This window comes from Copadichromis virginalis, linkage group LG1 (assembly GCF_057382275.1).
Source record: "Copadichromis virginalis isolate Kocher_CV1m ecotype Utaka linkage group LG1, C_Virginalis_male_GT1.1, whole genome shotgun sequence".
NCBI lineage: Eukaryota > Metazoa > Chordata > Actinopteri > Cichliformes > Cichlidae > Copadichromis > Copadichromis virginalis.
Window position 1 is genome coordinate 24,578,799 of NC_140618.1, and position 25,109 is coordinate 24,603,907.

Below are 25,109 nucleotides of genomic sequence, written 5' to 3' on the forward strand. Positions count from 1 at the left end.
TACACAATTTGCAAACATTACATTAAGCTGAACATATCTAAACTCCAGTCTACAAAAAAGCTGAAAAAAGGATGACATCACTATCTATGTTAAAATGACTCTGTATGGGAAATGAGCCACCAACATTGTTACTTTGTTTACTTTTATCTTTGTTTGCACCTGAAATGTAGTTAAGGTATATACAGTAAATACAGTGTTTCTTTTTTGCCAAGAATCCAGACTGGCTTGTAATTTTTTAAAGTGCTGGTGAGCAATAGTTCTCCAGACATCCTGAAAGTCTCTTTGGACACTCGCTGCTTTTTTACTCATTTTCAATTCATTCCTTGTACCTGAGCATTTCCAGAGTAATGTTTGGAAATTATTGTTGTTTCAAATTGACACTATAGGTGCATCTAATAATAGTAGGTTTAATGGTCAGAGGGTCATAGGTCAAGTTCTCTGCAGATCTTGTGAATGCAATAACTCAAGAACAAGATGATGTAATATTTTCAAATTGATGCTATAGGTCAGGGGTGGGGAACTCCAGGCCTCGAGCGCCGTTGTCCTGCAGGTTTTAGATGTGTCCGTGATCCAACAAAGCTGATTCAAATGCCTACATTACCTCCTCAACATGTCTTGAAGTTCGACAGAGGGCTGGTAATGAACTGATCAGGTGTGTTGACCCAGGATGTTACTTGCATCCGGCCCTTGAGACCTGGAGTTCCCCAGCCCTGCTATAGGTGTATTTATTAGGAGCTTGAGGGATAGGCCACTTAACACTGACCTATGAGTCATTCAAGGAAAAAGTCACCTGACTCAAGAGATGAACCATGGTTGTCTACATATAACAGAAAACTTAGCAAAGAACCAATCTTAGATTTTTTCTTAACTACTTTTGTTATTCTGTCACAAAAACTCATTATTTGTTCTCATTTTTACCCTTCAGCTGTAAAACACTGATGCATCATTGTCATCACCCGACTGGGCAGGCTGGTGGGTGAGAAGAAGGAAACAGGTTTTTTAAATTCATACCATGGGTCCATCTACTAAAAGTCTCAGACAAGTTTGAATTTCAGTGACCTCAAGACCAAGGTCAGAGGTCAACTTTTCTGAAAATTTTCTGAATGCAATAACTCAAGAGGAAGATAAACTAGGATTTTTATACTTAGACAACATGTACATTGACTAGGAGGCCAAGAGGTCAGCAGTGGCGGCTGCCAGTATCTTTTTATTTTATTGAATCTTTGAAGAATGTCAACGTTAACACAGTTTGAAAGGCATAACAATGTATTTTTGCAAAGACTGTTAGTTGAAAACTTGGCATTTCCTGGCACTTCCTCAAAACCCTTTAATAGAAAACTACAGCAGGTCAATAATATCTGAAAGTCCTTAAGAAATATGAAAAATAAAATCCGGCACAGACCTGACACGTGACCATAGAGATGCATCTGGCCCTTCGGTTGATCCATTTACTGTTAACTGAAGCCTCAGCAGAAATCCAGTAAAAGCATACCCGGATTTAAAAAAAAACACACACACACAGAATGAAACATTATCAATCATGGATTTACCTTTCCAGAGTCCAGACCTCAACAGTACTGAACATTTTGAACAGAACAAAAGACAGCCAGCATCCAAAGTAGAGCTTTCAATGTCCTTCCAGATGCCCAAAGAGCTACTCCTGAAGACGACGTAAAGAAATTACAAGAAAGTTCAGGCTGTGTTGAAGAATAAAGGTGGTCATACCAAATATTCATTTTCAAGCTTTTTAGAATCATAAAATCTAAGATTTCTTATTATAGACTGTATTCCTATATATTTGTCAGTAAACTCATCCACCTATTCCCCATTTTTCTGGACAATTTGCAGAACTGTAACTGGCAATAAAAATTTTGCAGAGGTAACCAGGTGTCTGCTTTAAACCTGTTATACTGTTCTGCAGAGATGATTTTCATATATAGTTGCAGCTTTTTTATGTGTGAGGTGTGAACAATACCAATCCAGAAGAGTCGCAGTGTGTGAATTCATTATCTCATTGTCTTTGAACCAGGTTTACCTGCACCCAAATATCAATAAAGTATTATCTTGTGTAAGTGACTTGTAAAGTGTGTAAATAAAGTGCAACATTTCAGAAAAATGCAATCCTATGATGACATTTTTAAAGAGCAGTCTTCTTCTTGGGTAGTTTTTGCAAAGAGGATCTAAATTGTTCTTTTTGCTTAATACAAGTGCTTGATTGTCAATTGAGTCCGAATCTGTGGAGCCTTGAAAGTTTGAACATGTGGGGATCTGAATACTAAAACGGAAGAAAAGAAGAAGAAAAAAAGATCTAAATCAAGGAAAGAGCAAAAATTGCTCTTAAAACGAGCGATAGAAAAGAACATAATGGCATAATGTCGGTTTTCAAATAGAATTTTTTTGTAAACCAAAAGGCAGATTATGTGGGATCACAGAGAGAAGCCAAATGGCAAAAAAGAAAAAATAGTCATGCTTCATGTTGATAATGAAAACTAATTTACCTTCATTTAGCATTTTCATTCAGATCTTTAACTGTTGTGTTAATGTGTCTTACATGTGCAGGTGTCAGGGGTACATCAAAGCTCGGATGAAATCTGAGGAGAAGAGGAGGACACGCTTTCACAGTGGACACGGTGGGTGTCTGTGTGTGTCTGTATTTAATGTGGGATTTCACACAGGTAAGATGAGTGCGACAACATTTGTTGTAATTCCCAGGACTTTAGTTTTGCAAGAAGTTATACAAAGCGTGGTCACTGTTTGCCTTAGAGCAGCAATTCTTATGCATTATGCATTTTTTATATTGTCATGAGCAGAATTTATGGACTCTCTTATTTTCTGTTGAATGAAACTCAGTTATTACAGTTCAATTCTTTGTAATTCCTGTTATGGCTCAAAAACAAAATAAGACCAAAAGGATGCATTTAAAGACACTGGTTCATTACAGTCCATCCACATGCTGGTAGATAGGGTGGATTGATTTGGATTTGGAGCTTGTTCAAACCTACATTAGGCGAATGTTAGTGTGCAATGAAAAAAGATCAAAGCCAAATAGCCTTTTAAAAGAACTGATTAAGGCAAAAAAATGAAAACTGCAAGTAATCTTAAAAAGCAATGTTATTTTTAAATTTATATTCAGGTAAGAGTCAGGTATCCAGCCAATATAGGGCAAATATTAGGTTAACTGTACTTATTAAAAGAAGTTTTTTACAGTTAAAATGTCCTGCACCAATAACTACAAATTCAGGTATACACATATGTGGACTTTAAAATATATTTTTAAAACTCTAATGTCAGTCAGTAATCCAGAAAGCAGAAGATTAACCTGCAGCGCCAATGTTCCTTGTTTTTGTCGTTTTAATACTTTGAGTAAACACACACATTGCATCGTCTTACAAAATACAAAAAGAAATCCCTCTGTCTCGCTCACCATTGAGCATGCTATTGGTGAGATTTTGACTCTTAAAAATCCATTTCAAGTCCCCTCTCACTATGTTTGGGCTTTTGTCACACAGATTGGGCCTATTTTCTGTGCTAAATCACTCACAGTTTGCCAGAAACCCACTATTGGTTTTTTGACAAAACTTGCTGTTCCAGTTAATAATTACAGTGGTGCTACAATTACAGATAAAAACAGGGTTATAGATTGCCCCATAGGGAGGACGTATTATTGTGCCCTGTGTTTTACTTAGGCAATTCAGTGAGAGCTCTTGTAGGATCCGATTTGAGGCCTGCAGGGAAACAAGTTTGGCTCTCGACACAAATCTAACAATTTTACCTGTGTGTGTTTGATTGGGGCTTTTTTTTATTGATCGAGAAGAGCATTAAAGACTGTGAGGAAAATATTGTAACATGCCAACCCAACCCATTTTCTTGTCCTTTGGACACAAGGCCCATCTCTAAGTGTGCACTGCTACTGTTTGTGTGCAGGTAACTAATCTGGTTCTTCTCTATAGTGCAGCAGGTAAATGAAATTACAGGGAAATTGTTTACAGGTGATATGAGAACTAAAATTGGTACATATACTCTTTTATGATCACTTACTTACTGTGATTAATACTGCGTGTTTGTTCTGAATCCTCTGAAGCATCCATCTAGGTTTGCATGTTAATGTTAAAAATGCATTTATGGATGGAGCTCATGCCGTACTTTGAGTGTTAGGTGAGAGTAATAAAGCACTCTAATAATTGCAGTCAGTTTACCATAGACTAAACTGGGAAAGGATAAAACACTAATGAACTTACGACAGTCAGATTAGTTACAGGACTTACTCAGTACAACACCGCTGTGGTGCCGCCAGTCACCTCACAGCATGAGGGTTCCAGGCCGGAACCAATCCAAGGACATGCTTGTCAGGTTATCGGGTGATTCTAAAGCGTCTGCTGGTGTGGCGGTACATGATTATCTCTCTGTGTTAGCCGGTGAAAAAATAAGCCGTTAAAAACGTTGATGACAGAGTGCGCCAGTGTGAGAGAGCTGAGCCAAGGGTAAAGAAGCCTTCATGCACTGAATTCATAAAATTCACTCATTGGCACCAGATGAATGTTAAATATCTGAATCTAGTTGTATGTATGAGTAAAAGGGTAATCCGTCAAGCTGGACAGCACTGTTACTGGACCACTGGAGCAGCATGTAACATATTATGTGTATCTGCAGTTATCTTGTTTTACTTCAAACAAACCAGCTCTGAGGAAGTTTTCAAGTAACACATCTGACTTGTTAAAATAATTCAAAATTAAGTGTAAAACTTCCAAAATTGATCAGTTATATGACATTCTGTAGTGAAAAATGTTGTTTCATAAAATGCAAAGGATGGCCAAATTGGAACATTTTGAAAATTTAAGTGGCTAATGGGATTTTGCAGAGGAACAAACACTCATATTTTGGTGCTTGTGTCCACATTTGATAATTATTTCAGTCATCTGCTGTCCTAATACTGCTCTCCGAGTCTTTTCCTTGATGGTGCTGGAAGTTGGACAGAGATTTTTTTCAGCAGCTTATTTAAGAACGAGTCTAATTTTACTTTATGCCAAACAGTAACAATGGCCTTGCTGATACATATGTACTTTTATGAGTCATTTCTTTCTATCCAGTAGAATGAAATCTATATGAGTCGCACCAGTTTTTTCTGTGCTATTTGTTCTTTGCTCGTGTGTGCTTGGGAGCCATCACCCAGGTGGGGGGATGCCACCAGGCTCAACAAACTGGTAGAAAAGGCTTGTTCTATTATAGAGCTGAGCTTAGACACCCTGGAGACAGAGGTGGGTAGACGAAGCCTTCAAGCTTCCACAACACAAGCTGACGCAGCTATAAAGTACATTTAGTCCCAAGCTCATCTGCTTGAGGTGTACAGTTATCATTCGTGCCAGTAATAATGCACACCACTGCAGCAGCATCCCCAGCCTCAGCCAGAGAGGAAGATGCAGAATTCTAACTGTCTGTAATGTCTTTTTATACTGCTCTGGGGATTTTTTTTCCCAGCTCTTTCTTTCTCTTTTTCTGCCCCCTTTTCCATCCCTTGACAAAATAACAGAAAAACCTCACAATATAAGAGAAGCAAATAGTCGACCAATTATGGACTAACACAGTTGAATAAAGAATCACCTTCTCTTGCACAGTCTGGCTTCAGTATAACAGAATGTCCTGCAGGCTTAGAGAAGCCAGATAATGACTTTATGCTTGCAAATGCTTCAGGTTTTGAATAGATTAACAAAATATGCACTGTGGTTGATAAAACTAATATCTGTTTCATAATCAAATAACCTATCATTCAACGTCTCACTCTGAGACAAAGTTAAGAGATCTTTTATACCCTCCTGGACCTGATTAGATAATGTTAGATATGAGAATTTCCATACCTTATGTGTAAAAATCAATCATTCACTCAATCAATAAAAATTATCATTTTTTTTCCCTGGGCAGAATTCATCTTTAGTTCAGTTTGTGTTTAAAAACCCTTTCACAATCTCTTCTGAGCACATGTGTTTAACACTGTTCTCTCTGTCTGGTTGTGTGTCCTTGTTGTGGAGAAATGTGTAAGAACTTTATCCAACTTGTACTCATGTATTAAAGCAGTTCAACCTCATTTCTAACTTTTATGTGCTACTCCACAATATACATAAAAGAATACATTATATTGTCTGTTTCTCTTCTAGTCCCATTTTCTGGAATAAAGACCTATGTGGATCCAGATACATATGAAGACCCCACTCAGGCTGTGGAGGAATTTGCCAAAGAGATAAACCCCTCTTACATATGCATCGAGAGGGTGATAGGCGCAGGTAAAAGAACTAATACAAATCAGTAAGTCGTGATAATTCATCGGATGAAACGGATGAAATCGGACTTCAACCCGGGTGTTTTTTCCAAGAAAGTGATACATAGGCATTTGCAAAACTTGCCAGTAATGTTTGTCTGCTATATAAAAAGAAATGCTGAAGCATATTAGTATTGGACCTTAGAGATGCTAACACTGCAGGCTTTGAATAATGGAGTTTGATGGTTCATTAATTTGAACAGATTGTGTCGGCTTATAAACCCCTGAGTAATTATGAAGGTGCCCCCTTCTCAGGGGTTTCTGTAATATGAGCTCCATCTGGTGGAACCCATGTGCAGTTGCATGGTTTTAAATATGTCAGACAACTAACTGTGCAGTAGGCCTAGTGGTGATGAATTTCATATATCTCCTCCAGTGATTAGGCTGCATGTCTATCTGAGTCATGTTCATTTTTATTTCGTCTGTCGTTTTCACTTTAGAGTAAGGATTCAGGAACAATACCCAGCATTTAATCTGTTTTCTAGTTTTTACTTTGAATATGTTTTATTATGTAAGTGAAAGGAAATCTACTGTGTTCTGTAGGTGAATTTGGAGAAGTCTGCAGTGGCCGTTTGCGTGTACCAGGCAGGATGGACATCTCTGTGGCAATAAAGACCCTTAAGGGTGGTTATATGGACCAACAGAGACGAGACTTTTTGCGTGAGGCCTCGATCATGGGGCAGTTTAACAACCCCAACATCATCAGGCTGGAGGGAGTGGTCACTAAGAGTAAGCTCTTTACACAGCTTGACTTCCATTTCTTGCATTTTTGCAGTTGGTCTCTTTTCTTTCCGTTGAGCTGTCAAATCAAGTCCTTCTCCTTTTCCTCAGGCAGACCAATAATGATTGTGGTGGAGTACATGGAAAATGGAGCACTGGACTCTTTCCTCCGGGTAAGGGGAATGCATGTTCACACTGGTATGGTGCATTCCTGAAGATTGTCTTCTTCACACGCTGTTTGTACCCTCTCTGTCTTAATACCACCTCAGGCACGTGATGGTCAGTTCACAGTGCTCCAGCTGGTTGGCATGCTGCGGGGCATCGCAGTTGGTATGACCTATCTTTCAGAAATGGGTTATGTTCACCGAGACCTAGCTGCTCGCAACATCTTGGTTGATGAAAGCTTGGTGTGTAAGGTCTCCGATTTTGGCATGTCCAGAGTTCTTGAAGATGACACCGAAGCAGCCTACACAGCTACAGTGAGTGCAGCTCCTGGAAGATTTTACAGCATCAATAATGATACTGAAGTCTGAATATCGCCCTAACAAGAGGATCCTGTGTTTCTATTTTGCGTTAGGGAGGAAAGATACCAATACGCTGGACAGCACCAGAGGCAATTGCTTATGGAAAGTTTTCCTCAGCTAGTGATGTATGGAGCTATGGCATTGTCATGTGGGAAGTGATGTCATATGGAGAGAGGCCCTACTGGGAGATGTCCAATCAAGACGTAAGTTGCTTTTCGCTCTAAACTCCTCAGTATAGTCAACACTTCATTCAATTTCTTGCAATTCTGTCTCTTGTATGAGGAGTGTAACTCTTTAAACAAATGAATGAATCATTGTTTTATTTGAGATTCAACAGTATGTTTACTGACATTCATCTCAGGTCATTTTATCTATTGAAGAAGGCTATCGTCTACCAGCACCAATGGGCTGTCCTGTGACGCTGCATCAGCTCATGCTACACTGCTGGCAAAAGGAATACAGCCAGCGCCCACACTTCAGTGATGTGCTGTCGTTCCTCGACAAACTCATAATTAATCCCAGTGGGCTGCTGAATCTAGCCAATGATGTTCAGAGGTAAGTATCGGATAACGCAGAGACTGTTTCCATTGTTTATATACAGTATATACAGACACTAAGATAGTGTAGAATCTGGAAAATATGGAGCTGTTCTGCACTGAAAATAAGGCAAATTCATTTTTCCTGGTCTTGAGTACAGTTACGACTATAGCATGTTGCTTTACATAAAAAACATCGAAAAAAATACATGCAATCATGATGGCATATATGACTATGCATGCATTTAAAAAAACATACACAAAAGTATGAGGACACATATAACCACGGTTAAAAGCATTTCAGCATAAACATTCAGGATGCAGAATGGGTGCATTTAACTACACAGAAAGGAATGTCTAAGAATTATAGCTACATAATTACACTACTAAAATTATGAGGTTTGACATGTATTGCATATTACTGTAGCGTCCCAGTGCATCACATCATAAACCAATAAAAATGTTGAACCTGAAGGAAACTATCAGAAAAGAATAGGTAGGTAAAGGTATAATTTTGATTGACTGGTAATTCTTATGCATCTAAACTGTTTATTCAAAGAATATTTCCTGTGTTTTTCTCTTTGCCATATCAGTTTCGCTGACTCCCCAGACGACATGCCAGATTACCCTCTTTTCATCTCTATCGGCGACTGGCTCGACTCCATCAAAATGAGCCAGTATAAGAACAACTTTCTTGCAGCAGGATACACGACGCTGGATTCTATTTCAATCATGAGCATAGAGTGAGCAGAGCCAAATTATACAGAGAGCAGTTACACTATCAAAACGTACACTAAAAGGAAACTAAGTTGCATAAAACAAGCAGGAAATATTGACACTGTAAAAAAACACGATTCAACTATTGAGTTTTGTCCAGTGCTGTGCAGCTGTTTTTTAAATATCCTATTTTTTATGCTGTGTGTGCCTGCTGGTTTAACCACAGCACGGTCAAGAAACTTGAACTGCAATACTGTGCTAAAAGTCTTAAATTTGCTAGGAAAACAGGAAATCGGTATAGGGAATTATTGGAATATGTAGTATGTAAAGTTTTTAAAAAAAAACTTGGAAGTCATATTGGTATGACTACCTTACCTATTCTTCAACACAACCTGAACTCTCTTAGGTAAGCTTACTTGTAAGTTCTTTAAGTAGTCTTCAGGAACAGTTCTCCAGGTTTTTTAAGGACTTTCAAAGCTCGTCTTTAGATGTTGGCTGCCTTTTGTTCTGTTTTCTATAAAGACGATCCCACACTGCTTCAATAATGTTAAAGTCTGGTCTCTGGGGAGGCCAATCCATCCATTATGTGTTTTTCTTTCCAGGAATGCTTTTACTTCATTGGCAGTGTGATTGGAATCATTGCCATGCGGAAAATGAAACTGTTGTCAATCGGATATTTTCTGGATGGCATTTTCTGTTTTCATGATTTCATTTGAAAACATCCCCAACACCACTGACTGAAATGCACCCAGAAACCATGACACAGGTTCCACCATGTTTTACACAGGGTTGTACACACTTACTGTTGTGCCTCTCTGACCTCCTTCATAGATACTGATGCTGGTTTGACCAAAAACTTCAAATGTGGATTCATCACTCAATCAGACCTACTGACACTGATACCTCAGGCTTTTCTCCTCCTTTCCCTTTGTTAAGAATGCTTCTTGACAGGCATCCTCATTTGAGACCACTTCTTTGCTTGTCTTTGCTGAATTTCTTTTTGCTGATTCTTAAGAAATTTACTTTCAGATAGTGTTCATCTACTGTGTAGAGGGTTTTTTTTAAGCCCTTTACTTCTTCTTTTGTACTCCACTTATCCAATTTCCTCTAATTTGTTAAGAACACACTGCATATTATGCAAAGATATGCCAGGTTTTCAGCTAATAGCACTTTGGGAATCATCTTTTTGGTACAAAAAAAGCTCATGTTTGACAAACTGTGTTGTCATTGACAATTTTTAGACTGAACTAAAGAAACTGTAACAAATTATTTGTTTTTGCGACATACAGGTAGTAACACAACACTAATTCAGGTGCTTTTTTATGTTTGTACAATTTGTCAGTGTAAACCACCTTAAAAAATAAAGGACTTCACTGAAAATGAGTGATAAAGCAGCCAGTCCAAAGACGAGCTTTGGAGAACTATTGCTCAAGACCACTTTAAAAATTACAATGACGTTTGCCTCCTTGGATGTAAATTATTAAGAAATGTTGGCTCAAGACTTTTACACAGTACTGTAAGCCAAGTTTTATTCACATATGCTGACTGTGTAACATAAACTACAACACTGCCACTATTGTGCTTTCACGTTAAATGTGGTCATTGTTAACACCGTCAACTTTTTGCTTGTTACAGTTTTGTGTTTTCCTTGTTGTAGAAAGTAGGTTTGCTGTTCTTATCTCTTCTCTCCTCTTTCTTCAGTGAAATCAGACGTATTGGAGTCTGTTTGATTGGCCATCAGAGGAGAATCATAAGCAGCATACAGTCCCTTCGCCTGCAGCTTCACCACATTCAGCAGAGTGGCTTTCAAGTGTGAGCCCATTGCACAGAGTCAGACTGTGTGTACAAACTGAGCTGGAAACAAGTTCCTTGGCATCGTCATTCAACTAATTGCACAAAACACCAGACTCTTAGGTGTAGCAGGTACCACATGCTGCTCGTATGAGAGCGGTCTGCTGCTAGACCACATGTGGTCTAGTTAGCACACACATCATCATCTGGATCATTATCAATACAGCCTCCACAACAACCAACCTCTGGCGTTGGCCAAATGCGGTCTCTTTATTATCTCAGCAAATACTAGCATTCACTTGAATTTAGGACTTCTTTTCTCTAGTGTCTATTCAAGTGTTCACCAATACCTCTTCTCTTTCCAAGTGACAATCCAATGGTTTGTATTGACTTTGAATGGTCTAAAGTTTCTTACCTCATGACCAGAGAAGATGAGGACAGGAGAAATCATTTGGTGATGTGTGGTACAGTGTGTGACTTTAATAACTACCTTTCCAGCTGGTTTATGAAACACTTCACTTAAAAGAATAAAGATTGACCGGATGGTAAAATACAATCATGTTTTTTGAACTGAAGACCGCTGAATGTCAAAAGATTTTATAGAAATGTATGTTCTCTCTTCATGATGATGCAGTATGTCTTGTACAAAAAGTCTTGTGAAAATTGTATGTTTTATCCAGTATGTTGGTTCCTGAATAAACAACCCTATTTTAATACTTAGTTTTCTCTCAGACTTTAACCACCCCTGGCCTCAATCTCTACATACGCCACACATTTCATTAGGTACACTTTGCCAGTACAGGATTACACCTTAAGTCAACAAGGTGTTGGAAACATTTTGATATATGGAATAGAAGTTTTCTGAATAGCTGATGCAAAACAGGATGCTATTTACATCAATTTGGACTCTATCATGTTGCAACAGAAATCAAGACTAATCAATCCAGTTAACATCTATAAAAACTTTCTGCTTTTGGTGAACTGTAGTCTCAGTGGTGCTTTTCTGAACTGTAGCCTCCGTTTTCTGCTCTCAGCTGACAGGAGTAACAAAAGGTATGGTCTTGTGCTGCTGTAGCCCATCTGCTTCAAAGTTTTGATGTTTTGTGTGTTCAGAAATGCTCATCTACATACCTTGGTTGCAATGAGTGGTTATCTGAGTTACTATTGCCTTCCCAGCTGGTCAAAACAGTGTGCCCATTCTCTTCTGGCATCAGGAAGGCATTTCAGCCCGAAGAACTGGCTGGATCACTGGGTGTTTTCCGTATTATTGACGGTTCTTTGTAAACTCTAGAGATGACTGGGCAGGAAAATCAACAGTTTCTGAAATACACAGGCCAGCATGTCTGGCACCAAAAACCATGCCAAATCATGCTTCACTTAAATCATCTTTTTTCCTGATGCTCAGTGTGAACCTCAGCAGGTCTTATTCACCTGTACTGAGTTCCTGCTCTGTGACTAGCTGAGAAGATATTTGCCTTAACAAGCAGGTGAACAGGTATACCTAATGAAGTGGCAAGGGAGCCAATTTCAGACACACACACGCACACACACACAGATGTCCATAGATGCCATCTCTCACTCAAAAACAAGTTATCTTAATTGTCACTCAGAAGACTGACACATTTTCTGTGTCACTGTCAGGTGAGTTTGTCACATGGGTGCTTATCAAAGGTGCTAGGTGAAAGCCATGTCTGGCCAAAGTAGGTGTTCAGTATGTAGACAGTTTTAGATTCTGTGAGAAATGTTGTTTTTTTATGGCTTACAGTCATTATTTTATATCAGAACTGTCTACAGGGATTTGCACTTAACAGTGAAAATATGTAGTTACACAATATTTTGGACAGTGAAGGTTAACATAAAAGTAGTTTGGTTCTCAGTATGTTAGTAATGTCTTGCTTATAAGACATCAGTAGATTAATTAAGACAAACAACAGACTATTGCTTCACTTTTAAAAATGTTTCTTGTTTATGATAATTTCAGATTAATTGTTTCATGGTTGTATTTACTTTGATTGTGTTTTTGGTGTGTTTCGTTCCCTTATTCTAGATAATAGAATAACTTGTTTTGGAAAGTGGATACTGTCAGTAAAGATCAGTATGAACATGAGCAGGGGTGTCAAACACCTTTTTAATCGGGGTCACATACAGCCCACTTTGATCTTTAAGTGGGCTGGCCCAATGAAACTCCCCTTTCTGTCCATGTAAAGACAGTCAACTAAACATTTAAACCCTGAAATATTTAAACAGAAGCAAAAGAAGTACATTTCCAGCAGTATTAGTTTTCTTTACATGATAAATGTGTAAAAATACAGAAAAAGCTCATTCCCCAGACGGTTCTGTATTTACAATAGCCATAATGTATAATATATTTAAAAATCAAGGTATTTTTAATCATTTGATATTTATTTATTTTTTTGTCTTTTTGGAATTTTATCGATTACTTCACTACTTTAGTGTAGTGTGAATGGCAGTGGGGGAGGTCCATATCAATAGAGAAAGCTGTAAAACATATATACAGTAAAATACAGTTCAAAAATCTTCACATTTTCCAAAGCCTTCCAGTGGGCCTGATTTCAGTCTTTGCCGGGGTGAATCTGCCTTCTAGGCCTTATGTTTGACACACCTTGCGTGCCTAAAACCCGGCTGCTTAATATTAAGTAAAGTGAAGTAAAGGGAAGGGCGACTCGAACGTAGGCACTCAAGCGAAAATTACAGGTAAAGTACATCTTCAATATACACTTTAGCACAGGATAATACAAGCTAACCATAGCTAAAGCATCACTAGCTGTCGTGGTAACTCAACGATGAACTATATTGCCTTGATGGCTGAGACTGTTCATTTAAATATCGAGTACCGCACTAGGCTTTAAAAGCCTACCGCGTTACGAGGGCTCGCTGATGTAAAGCTTGTGGAAAGAGGTTGGCTAAGGGTAACTAGCTTCAGTAACAACAAGAGATTAACGAAGTAGCAGTAGCGACTGATAATTATATTCTAGAGCCCACTAAGCACGTTAGCTGAGGCTAACGATAACAAGGTTAAATGTTGTTGGGTTTGGCGAGGCATAAACACAAACGCTATTTCTTGGCGTTATGCCGTCCATCTGTTATTGCAGCAACTTGAGTGTGAATGCTAATTATGCAGCAGAAATGTGAACTTGTTCAGTTTTCGCTGTCCCTTTGGTGATCTCAGAGCTAACGATGAGTACTGTAACTATGCTAGCAATGAAATATGAAACGTTTCCCACACAGGACACGTTCCCATTCCCATAAAGTCTAGATTACTCATTATTTTTGTAGAAGTGGCTTAATGTTATCGAACAACAACAGATAACATTATGTCGCACAGCCCAGTTACCGTGTGATTACATTCGGGGTCACCAGGCTAAAGTATAACATTTAAAAGGGTTCCTAGGACTGACTTGTTTCTGATAGCCATTGCATGTGATTAGCAACAGGTGGGTGATCAGTGCGTGACCACAGCTTCTTTAGAGTTGCAGGTCCTCATGTTGTGAATTTTCCAGGACACGTGAAGTACCCTGTATAATCTCCAGCACTTGCTGTAAAGTATTGCTGTATTCTAAATCTTTCTGTGTTTATGTTATGTTACTTGAAGGTCATAAAGACAGCTGATGGTTGCTGAGTAGCCAATGGGGTTGTTTGACAAGTTGGCGGGTTGGCTGGGCTTAAAGAAGGAGGTGAACGTGCTGTGTCTCGGTCTGGACAACAGTGGAAAAACCACCATCATCAACAGACTGAAGCCCTCGAATGTAAGTCTTTCTAATACAAGAGATGTTGCATCACTCATCTTTATGTTGATAACGCTGATGAGAAAGGTGAAGGTGGGGTGTAAGGGGTGGAGATGGGTGTCAGGGGTGATTTATGACAGAAGGATACCAGCAATAGTAAAACGAAAGGTTTAGAAGATGGTAAATGGTAAATGGCCTGTATTTGTATAGCGCTTTACTAGTTCCTAAGGACCCCAAAGCGCTTTACACAACCAGTCATCCACCCATTCACACACACATTCACACACTGGTAGTCAGACTTGCTATGATATATGGTTTGGAGACGGGGGTACTGACAAAAAGACAGGAGGCACAGCTAAAGATGGGTTAGGGTTAGGGTGACTACATCAGAGGGACAGTACAGGTCAAGCGGTTCGGAGACAAAGTTAGGAAGGCAAGTCTGACATGCTTTGGACTTGTGCAGAAGAGGGATAGTGGATATACTGGAAAGAGGATGTTGAATGTGGAGTTGCCAGGCAGGAGGAAAAGTGAAAAACCACAGAGAAGATTTGTAGATGTAGTGAAGGGGGGCGTGCAGGGGGTTGGTATGACAGAGGAGGATGTCAAGGATAGGGTGAGATGTAGCCAATACAATGAGAAAAAGACAGTACTGTAGAGGGAATGTTGCTACTACTAAATACTGTGTTTTCCCCACCTGAAGCTGCTAATGAGAACATGGTGCCCTTCTTTTTCAGGCCCAGGTACAAGATATTGTCCCAACAATTGGCTTCAGCATAGAGAAGTTCAAGACATCCAGGTAGCTGCTGTGGTTTAATATTGAATTGAAACCCAGTAATAAAGTATTGTCATCCTTTACATTATTGAACATCTGTTACAGATTAATATATTTTATTGCTTGTCTCGTTATTTACATAAACTTCATACACATGTGATTTTCTTCTCTTCTTCTAGTCTTTCTTTCACAGTGTTTGACATGTCAGGTCAAGGCAGATACAGAAACCTTTGGGAACATTACTACAAGTGAGTGTGATCCCAAAACAGCCTTTGCAAGATTTTTGTTTTGATATACGTTAATTAATATCTCTCATCTCTTCCCAGGGAAGGCCAGGCTATCATATTTGTCATTGATAGCGCAGACAAACTGAGGATGGTAGTGGCCAAAGAAGAACTGGACACATTACTAAATCATCCTGGTAAGGATTTTTTTTTTTTTAGCCACTTGTTCACATATTTATTTTGTGTAAAATTAAATCAGGTTTAAAGGTTTCTTTTTTTTAATTGCCTTTTTAAATTTAGTTTCAAAATATTGTTCATTTATTTGAAGCTAATAACATTTCTAATTAACAGCACAACTCTGAAACTTTAATCTCTCTCTCCTTGCAGATATTAAACACCGGAGGATCCCCATTCTGTTCTTTGCTAATAAGATGGATATGAGGGATGCTCTGACTTCAGTTAAGGTCTCACAGCTGCTGTGTTTGGAGAACATCAAAGACAAACCCTGGCACATCTGGTACGAGCTTTTACTTTTATGTCATTGCCATTGAAGCAGTGTAGTTATTATAGACACAACAGCTACACTGCAGTCTGATGTGAGCATACCAGCACCATTCGCGGTTTTCCTGATGCATCACATTATACGAAAGTCCATTTCAAGGGCAGAACAAGTTTTATTACACAGCATGCAAGTTTGTTTTTTGTTATTGTCTGGTGTACGATCATATTGAACTAAGATGCCCAAACTGTACTGATCACTTCCTCTCGGCGGAAGTCCAGGATATTAATACTGGGATATTTATATTGTATGACTGGAAATAGTTCTGATGAACATCTATTTTTCAGTTCAGTTTTATTTATACAGCACTAAATCACAACAACACTCGCCTCAAGGCGCTTTGTATTGTAAGGTAAAACCTACAATAATACATACAGAGAAAAACCCAACAATCATTTGACCCCCTATCAGCAAGCACTTTGGCGACAGTGGGAAGGAAAAACTCCCCTTTAACAGGAAGTAACCAGTTAGGATGATGGGAGGAAGACAGGATAAATCTGCCATCTGCCACAAGATGTCATATTAACCCAGCAAAAATATTTCTATCTCTTCACTGTTACACTAGAACATTTACTTCAGTGACCTGAGACTAAATTACTCTATTGATTGACACAAGCTCGTTAACACTTGACAATGAAAATGAATATTTTTTTATCCTTCACCAGAACAAAAAATATACGGAACCTTCTGCGATTTTATTCCTTTTTTTATGCTGGTTGCAGATAAGATATATTATACATCTTATTATATGTGTTATCTTCATATATTATGAATTATACAGTGTCACTTGGTGCACATTGTTAAATCTAAACATGGAAGAAAGAAATTAATTCCATGTTCTGTGCAAGTGACACCACACACAGCTAAGCATACTAAGAGTATCCCATGTTAAATCACAAGACTGACAAAAAAACCCTAAATAGGGATTTGTTACACAGTGGTTAATGGATTTCTTTCGATTTGCCTTTGCACCCTCAGTATTAAGGATGTGGATTTGGCAAAGCAGTCACTTGAAGGTTTTCTGCTTTGTGCTTTTATCAGTGTGTATTTTGATATTTTTCAGTGCCACCAATGCTCTGACAGGAGACGGTTTACAGGAGGGAGTCGACTGGTTACAAGGTATAGTAGGAATGAATATACATGAAAATGGGGAAAGTGGACATCCACTAGTGAGTTCATCTCACAGTGTAGTTCACTGTTTACCATTAGAGTACATATTACATACATTTTAAATGACTTTCAAGATTTATACAGTTAGTTTTTTTGTTTTTTTTTAACAGGCGTATTTTTCTGTCTATAAGGCGCACTTAAAATCCTTTAATTTTCTCAAAAACCAACAGTACAGTACAGTACCGAAGTCGGGAGCATTGCGGAGTAATCAGGGTCCAAACTCCGCTTCAGGTCCCCAAGGTCAAACGATCACTGCGGCATTAAAAACTGTCTAAATTCTTTCATCTTTAATAAAATGATCAGTGTTATTGCTTTACCAGGTGTAACAATTAAGTTTAACATCTAGGCATCCATGAAAACAGAATTTATTATATTTTAACGGAGATGGAAGTTAACAGGAAGTTAGCTTGCTAGTTTCCACCTAAATATGATATAGCATGTTCTGACTGAGAGATTTCTGAAAAAAATTAAAACGTACAGCTCTGCTATCACTTCCAACATAAATGAAGACAGAAAACTAAACAGCAGTGACTTCTGTAGTTGTTACTAAAGTTGAACTAGCTGGTTTATAATGATGTGCTACGTGATCGCTAGCGACACAGCTAGGTTTGCATAACATAAACACAGTGAAGCTGGAGGATGAATGCTAACTTTTTCCACTTGATAAAAGTTAACAAGAACGTTCCTGATGGTTAGAGACAAATGCAGTCGCATGGCAGGATGCTGTAAACGGACCGAACTTCAGTCAGGAGAACAACTGAGATAATCCATCCACAATATAAAGTCGGTTATTAATATACTGCAACAACATGGGAATAGAGCATGTTGTTGCAGTATATTAATAATACAGGCCGTACCGAAGTGGAGGAAGCAAGAAGAATGAGTTGAATAAAGTTTGACTTATCAGACTGTTTTGTTTCACTTAATACACCTTATAATCTGGTGCACCTTATGGTCTGAAAAATATGGTAACCCCATAATTCAGCCACGTGTAAAACTACGCTTAGCAGGAGTAACTTGAAGTAAACCTTTTCTTTATGACTTTATCGGCCTTTCACATGAAGGAGGAAATTCCAGTCCACTTTTGGTTCACTCTTCTTTACAGTGTTGTTTTGGTTCATTGAGGTTTGCTTGCATTTTATGCACAGCTCTCTTAAGGTCTCAATAGATTCTTTTCTTTTTCAGCCGTTCTGTTGTAGATTTGCTGCTGTGCTTGGGATTATTGTCTTGCTGCATGATGCAATTTCAGCCAAGCTTTAGTTTTTTTACAGATGGTTTCCTCTGTAAACTTTGATATAGAGAGGCGTTCATGGTCAACTTAGTGACTGCCAGGTGCCAAGGTATCGTAGCTGCATAACCAGCCTAAATCATCATCACCGTGCTTGAAAGTTGGTATGAGGTTTTTGTGCTAATATGCTGTGTTTTGGTTTTCAGCAAACATTGCGCTGTGCATTATTGCCAAACACCTCTATTCTGGACTGATATGTCCAAAGGACATTGTTCCAGAAGTTTGCAATTTTCTATTTAGACAGAATAGGCTTTTTCCTGGGAACCCTTCTAAGGAATCCATACTTGTTCAGTCTTTTTCAAATTTTACTGTTGAACTTTAACATTTAGTATACTAAGGCCTGTAGCATCTGAGATGTAACTCTGACCTTTGTGTGAATTTACTGGGAGATCCACTGCTGTTAACGCACAACAACTGCCAAAAACTTCTGTGTTTATAGTGGTGCTCGCACTTGCTGATCATCAATTAATCAAGTGTATTTGATAGCAGCACCAGGCTGCCTCTTATCCTCTTAATTCTAACGGAAGCAGTAAGGGTGCACTTAGGCTGCGTTCACACTGCAGGTGAAGGCGCATCAAATCTGACTTTTTTGACCCTATGCAACCCATATCCAATCATGGTATGTGTCACGGGGGTGGAACGGACTCAGGCGCAGACTGAGGTAGCACAGTTCAACGACACTTTATTAATCACACTGGTGCGCTATATACACGTGAAGGGAGGGGGGAAACACCAGGGTCCCGGGGATCAATAGGCTGGGGAGACACACTTCTTCGCACTCGCTCTGCTCCTCGTCCAAACAGTCTCCACACAAGCAGCTCAGCTCACTTTCCTACTCACGGGGTCCAGGGGTCACAAAAGGGCTGATCCAGGTAAACCTGTTTACACAGACGAGGGTAAGTCGAAGGCAAACACGGGAACAGTAGAATCGCAAGGAAGCCAGGCAATACTAACGAGAGTTACTCAATATTCCAGCGACGAATAGCTCAGAGCCCCAGCCTTAAAAGCCAGAGAACTGCAATTCGCTTGAGATCAGCTGCAGGTGCGTGGGCCAAGGGCAGGAGCCCAATCAGAGCTCCGCCCAGGCAGACAGGTAGGAGAGAGAGAGAGCGAGAGAAAAACAACAAACACTTGTGGCCACACTGGGCTGGCCGGGGAGGCACAGGGACCATGACAGTATGACAGTGTGAACGGCACAAATCCGATATTTTCAAATCCGATCTGGGTCACTTTTGTATGTGGTACTGAATCCGATACATGTCTGATGTTTCAGAAAGCGACTGCTGTTTGAACGGTCATGTCGCATTAAATTCGTCTTTTACATCACTGACACAAGACAGACGCCAATTATCAGCTCCAGAGAAGACATCGTGAACACTTCCTGGCCATCCAGTGTAGATGTCAGTGAAACTGTTGGAAAAACAACGTTGGAGAAACGTGAACATTTTATTTGTACTGTATAATCTGCAGATTCTTACAGAAATCTGCAACTATCCTTTGAAGCACCGCTCCTCTCTAAAACAGCAATAAGGATAATTATTAGGCCATATCTAAATAACAAAATAACCTTATAATTTAAAGCAAAATTGGGAAACATAAAGTCCAAAACAGTCAAACAATACTGTTTGGTCTGGGTCTAAACAGAGCGCATTTTGTGTGACGTCTTCTTTAGCGCATGCGGGCCGCTTTGAGGGTTCACACTAGAGCGCGTTTACTGTCACATTTTATTTGTAGTGTGAAGAAGCAGACAAAAAATCGGATTTGATCAAAAAATCGGAATTGAGCATTAAGACCTGCAGTGTGAACGTAGCCTTAGTTCTTCACATGACTGCATACAGTCCTAAGAAAACTGTCTTGTTCACACGACTAGTTGATAATCTTATTTTTTCATGCCTTTTTTGGAAAATTTTCAAATATCTTTTTGTTCAGCATATCAGAATGGTCATGTGTTTTATGTCATTGAGCAAAGCACAGTGTGTTCTGCATCGTCATATTATTTTTCTTTTTTTTAACATTTAATGCTCTCGCTAAAATCCTGCCATAGATCAAATTATGCAGTGAGTACTAAATGCTGTGTTGTCTTATTGTTATGCTGTCTAGTAGATTTTATTCAAAATTAGTTCTACCTTACTGATTTACTGTCAGTGTGCCTTGGTTAGTGGAGAATAGGATTATTTGGGTGTAACAGTGAACCATGCCTAGATGTGTACCCTTTCCTATATCCTTAATAATGATGTCAGATTCATAAAGGAATGCTCTGCTCTGACCATTATCGCTTAATTATCGAGTCGTCAGTTTAACGTGGAGTCAGAAGGTTCATAGAATCAATGTTACTGCAGCATATGCCATTTTCTCCACAGACGACTTGGTCAGTATTCTGGTTTCCTGCATCATAAGTGATAGCAGTGCATAAATGAAACCTGTGCTGTATATTCCTTCTTAACCATACGTCTCACTTTTTTCCAGATCAAATCAAAACAATGCGAACATGAGGGCGTGAAGGGGCATCGGCCAGAAGTCGCAGTCTAGTCTTTTATTTGTACCAAAATTCAATGTTTAGAATGGGTTTTTGTTTTTTTTCATTAATGTATTTTTGTCAGTCGAAAAAACTTGGTATCAGTAAAAAAATGTAAAGAATGAATTGACTGTGAGGAAAAGGTCAGTGAGAAATCTGTGACTGAAGACATGGCAAAGTGCTCATGTTTAAAATTCCTCATGGACGTTTTGAAAGGAAAAATAATATTTAAAGCATTCTCTCACTGAAGAAGTCTGTTTCCATTTATCTCATCCCTTATTGTGTCCTTTTCCCCACTGACTCACGATTCATTTCCACTGCGCCATTACAGCAGGAGATAAATGCTGTGCTCTGAAATTTTATGGACGCTTTTTGAGAGCCTCCATATATCACACAAATTTCTAAAAGTCAAACAATTTTGGGAAATAAGTGAAAGATTTTTTTTCCCACCTCTGACATATGCCAAATGCTCTCTTATTTTCAACTTTTTGTGTTTCTCAGGGCCACTGAGGATACATTTCAATCTATTGCTCTCATATATATCTTCAGCATAGGCAAATCTTCTGCTGTTTGTGTCGTTAATACCAAATATTTTCACGTATTCCAGTGTGTCGCCTTTTTTCAAGTTTGCATAGAGGGCCATTTCACTGCCGCATTAAAAGAAAACAGCAACAGCTGTTACCTTATTGCAGCTAACATCACATGCAGCTCTGCTTTGTGTTTGATAACCATTGTTCCAGTTGTAGTCGAAGTGACAAAATTGTAAAATAAGTCGTGTGTATTTTTGTTCATGGGTAACAGTAACTGTAGGGTCTAGAGATCAGTTACCGAGCTGTAAAATGATTTTCATACACGATTGTAATGCTAGCCTGTAATGTTTGTTTGAAAGTATTTTAACGTTTTCCTTTTTTTGCCTTATTTCATTGCTGAAAGGAAAATGTATCAAACATTGTGCTTCTTAGAATTGACTGATGGTACTTGTGATCAGAAGGCAGACCAGCTAAACAAAACATCTGCTCAGTCTGCACCAAGTCAAGAACCCAAGCTTTTTGTCCTGTGCTTTAGCTGGCTGAAAGCTTGCATTAAAAACAAGTACAGATCTGACTGTGTGGTTGCATTTTTGGGGGTTTGTGGGTGTGTTTGTCAGGATCCATCCCCTAATTGAGCTTTAAATTAAAAATGAATCATTTTCAGTGTTTTGGGTGCTTTCAGGGTACAAATCCCAAATATTGTTTTGTTCACTGCACAGTCTGGAGTTCTGCTTTTCCTCTATAAATTGTAATTATACAGGTGTTACGTACTGCAGAAAATATTCTTTGCATTATCCAATGAAAGAAATGAAAGGAATTGTAAGCTTTCTGTGGTTGACAATATCAAACAGCTGTGAATGTGAATGCAAATTTAATCCTGTGAGTTGTAAATAAATAACAGAAAACATCACAGACAGTTTTGATATGAAGCAAGCAGAACAGACCTCATTTGATCACTTTAGCTTACAGAAAAGGACAGCAAGCTGAAACAAGCTTGTTGACATCAGGAGCTTAATAATCTATGACCAGTGATGTTTTTCACTGCACAGAGTTGGTGTATGTGTAACTTTCAGCCCACTTAGTCTCCACAGACACTGAGTACTGGTTCATGTTAGCTGTAAGGACATTACATTGAATTGCTACTTTATAGTGACACTTAGTCATTGAGGGCTAGCAGGAAGGACCATGCGCTTACCTGCTGCTCCTTGGCAGGTAGCTCCATGCCCTCCTGGGTTTTAATTGCACCTTAGAACACATATGCATCAACACTACAATGAGCGGGTGGAGGGAGGTTTGGAGTCTTCTCCCACCCCCATTCTCTGCGGCCTGCTGGAGCGGGGGGGCTAGTAGGAGGAGTTGGCCGTCCGACTGCGGTCTGGGGTGTGGGGCCTCCCTGCTGCTGCGGAGTCGGGGTGGTCTGCCTCTCCCCACCGCAGGGAAAAGGGTAACACCACCTGGGTCTGGGTGCAATTCCCCCCTCCAGGGGCAAGGGTACCTAGACCCGGTTTGTAGGGTACGCTTGGGGAGTGTGATTGTGTGTACAGCGTCTCTTTATGTCTGTCTCCACGTTGGTTGAGTGTGGAGTGAGTGCATATGAGAGCATGAGGGTGGGAATGGATGTTTGTGTCTGTGTGTGCCTGTATGTCTGTGTCTATATGTCAGGTTGGGTATCAGACGCCACCTCTCTGGGGACACCTCAGGCCCTCCAAGGTTTGGAGGCCTATCTCCACCCACCACCACTTCCCCTGCCGGTGGCGGACTCCCTCAGGTGTCGGTGTGTTGGTGGTTCTCTGTGTCTGGGGGTGGGCGTCCGGGTACACACCGGCTCACTCCTTGGCGGCCGCTTGTCGGGGCCTGGGGCCTGGGGCTCGCTCGGGCCCCTTTGGAGGTGGGGTGCCCCCGGCCTCTCGGCCTAGGGCTCGGTCACTCAGGCGCAGCTGGGGGCCGGCGGAGCTCACGGGCGCGTCACTGCAACCCCCCCTGGCTTCTGCTCCGCGGCTGCTGAGTGAGCCCTCATCTGGGACTCTCCTCAGCTCTTACTGGGACAGTGGCGCGGCTGCCCCTCTGTTGGTCTTCCATGGTCTCTTGTGTTCTGGGGGCCTCTGGATGTCTGGAGTTTTGATCTCCTCCATACCCGCTTCACACCCTGGAGGACGGGGCTGTGGCCCCCCCACACTCCCTAGCAGATCATTACATGGAGAAACCTTTGGAATGCAAGCATGCTGATCCACACAGGTATGCACACATGGGTATTCACAGACGCGGACTAAAGCTTTCTTGGCTGCTGCCTCAAAGCACACTGTGCGCTGTCTATCTTGCGTGCTGCACAATATCGTTTATTACTTAGTAAATACTGATATCTATGACTAGCTAGTTTATTGTGATGGTGCTTTGCTTTCTCTATTATTATGTTGCTCTTTGTTGTTTGCTGTCTCCTCTGTTTGTTTGTTTGTTTGTTTGTTTGTTTTTTCTCCATACAGGTGACCCAGGAGTTTTTTTTTTTTTTTTTGTCTCTCTTCCCCCCCCTTCTCACCGTCTCTTCTCCCCTTGGGTTTTCTTTCTTTCTCTCCCCCTCTCTCTCTCATTCATTCCCCCTGTCCTATTTATTAAAAAAAAAAAAAAAAAAAAAAAAAAAAAAAAAAAAAATGACAAAGGATGAACTGAAGCTCTGCCATCACGTAATGTCGCATACTGCTGTTTCTGATGTCATTTAAAAAAAAAAAAAAAAAAAAAAAAAAAAAAAAAAAAAAAAAAATATAGTGATGGTTAAAAAAAGTGCACTACCTTCAATTTTAAGGTTTCATGTATCGGCACATAAAATTAAAAATAATCACAATATAATTATTTAAATACAACTGCAGATGACTTATAAAACATGACTTTTTACACCATCTAATTTTTTAATTTGGCAAAAATGAAGCAAAAGCAGCGTGTCAACAACTAAATACACACTGACTCAGCTTGTAGAACCACGTGTAGCAGAATAACTTGATGTTATCGTTTTCTGTGCAACTTTATTGCGACTTTACAGACTGTCAAACCTCTGCTTGCATAGAGGCGCGCACACTTAATAAATAATAATATGTAATATGTCATGTTCATCTCAGGTTGTATTAATCTTGTTTCAAGACCTGGTTAAGGACAGGATTTTGTCAAGTTCTGATAAACCTTAGAAATGGAAGATAGAATACTTATTTTTAACCTTGACTGTTTATTTTTATAAGTTTGGTCAACTCTTCAAATTCTCCAAAGGCCTGCATATTTTCTAAACAAGCAGATGTTCCCTGAGAGATCAAGTTTCTTATTCACCAGACTATGATTCAAACTCAGACTTCTTAGATCCTCCCAACAAGCTGTGTGTCTCACAGAAGCTCTGTTTATTTATTTTTTTATTATCTTTTGTATCTATGTGCTAACTTTCAAAGAATGCATTTTGTGGAGAAAAAAATTGTTTCATGTTTTGGAAATTGATGGATGTTTCATATGGAAAATCCTCTCTACACATCTCTGTGAATCTTTGACTTCCTTAGCGCTTGATTTTCCTCTCAGACATCTTGAGCTCTGCCAGCAACAGCTGCTCATTAAACCTCCACTCCTTGGGCCCTGACCAATTTACTTTCTTTAAACATAAACATTCATTCATGACAATTATTAGGCTTGCTCTTATTATGCTATATATCACACCTGATCTGTTTTAGGTAACAATA

At 39.5% G+C, this 25,109-nt stretch overlaps 2 protein-coding genes across 4 annotated transcripts in view; both read left to right on the forward strand.

The window, feature by feature from the left end:
• LOC146718809 (ephrin type-A receptor 6-like) overlaps nucleotides 1–11,341 on the forward strand; it is an 86,928-nt gene extending 75,587 nt beyond the window's left edge. Inside the window, exons 12-20 of one of the 2 annotated variants that reach the window (XM_085455887.1) lie at nucleotides 2,560–2,630; nucleotides 6,150–6,275; nucleotides 6,854–7,039; nucleotides 7,142–7,203; nucleotides 7,300–7,509; nucleotides 7,608–7,757; nucleotides 7,916–8,109; nucleotides 8,684–8,833; nucleotides 10,509–11,340. In XM_085455887.1, the coding sequence (XP_085312013.1) occupies nucleotides 2,560–2,630; nucleotides 6,150–6,275; nucleotides 6,854–7,039; nucleotides 7,142–7,203; nucleotides 7,300–7,509; nucleotides 7,608–7,757; nucleotides 7,916–8,109; nucleotides 8,684–8,833; nucleotides 10,509–10,623 (1,264 nt within the window). In that variant the 3' untranslated portion in view covers nucleotides 10,624–11,340. Of the gene's footprint in view, nucleotides 1–2,559; nucleotides 2,631–6,149; nucleotides 6,276–6,853; nucleotides 7,204–7,299; nucleotides 7,510–7,607; nucleotides 7,758–7,915; nucleotides 8,110–8,683; nucleotides 8,834–10,508 lie in introns of both variants that reach the window. The other variant, XM_085455878.1, reaches the window with a different exon arrangement.
• A 1,910-nt stretch (nucleotides 11,342–13,251) lies between these two features.
• Nucleotides 13,252–21,976, forward strand: arl6 (ARF like GTPase 6). 2 transcript variants are annotated; one of them, XM_085455900.1, is made up of 8 exons: nucleotides 13,252–13,313; nucleotides 14,212–14,365; nucleotides 15,079–15,140; nucleotides 15,296–15,364; nucleotides 15,443–15,537; nucleotides 15,728–15,857; nucleotides 16,963–17,018; nucleotides 20,824–21,976. In XM_085455900.1, exons 2-8 carry the CDS (start codon nucleotides 14,246–14,248, stop codon nucleotides 20,847–20,849), a joined length of 558 nt encoding a protein of 185 aa, XP_085312026.1. In that variant the 5' UTR covers nucleotides 13,252–13,313; nucleotides 14,212–14,245; the 3' UTR covers nucleotides 20,850–21,976. The 2 variants fall into 2 exon arrangements, with proteins under 2 accessions (XP_085312026.1, XP_085312035.1); XM_085455909.1 differs by lacking the exon at nucleotides 13,252–13,313 and adding an exon at nucleotides 13,399–13,528.
• The last annotated feature ends 3,133 nt before the right edge of the window (nucleotides 21,977–25,109 follow it).

Coding starts and splice junctions, on each gene's coding strand:
- arl6 (XM_085455900.1), top strand. CDS start 14,246: ATGGGGTTGTTTGACAAGTTGGCGGGTTGGCTGGGCTTAAAGAAGGAG. Junction 14,366..15,078: donor ACAGACTGAAGCCCTCGAAT/GTAAGTCTTTCT, acceptor CTTCTTTTTCAG/GCCCAGGTACAAGATATTGT. Junction 17,019..20,823: donor GGGAGTCGACTGGTTACAAG/GTATAGTAGGAA, acceptor ACTTTTTTCCAG/ATCAAATCAAAACAATGCGA.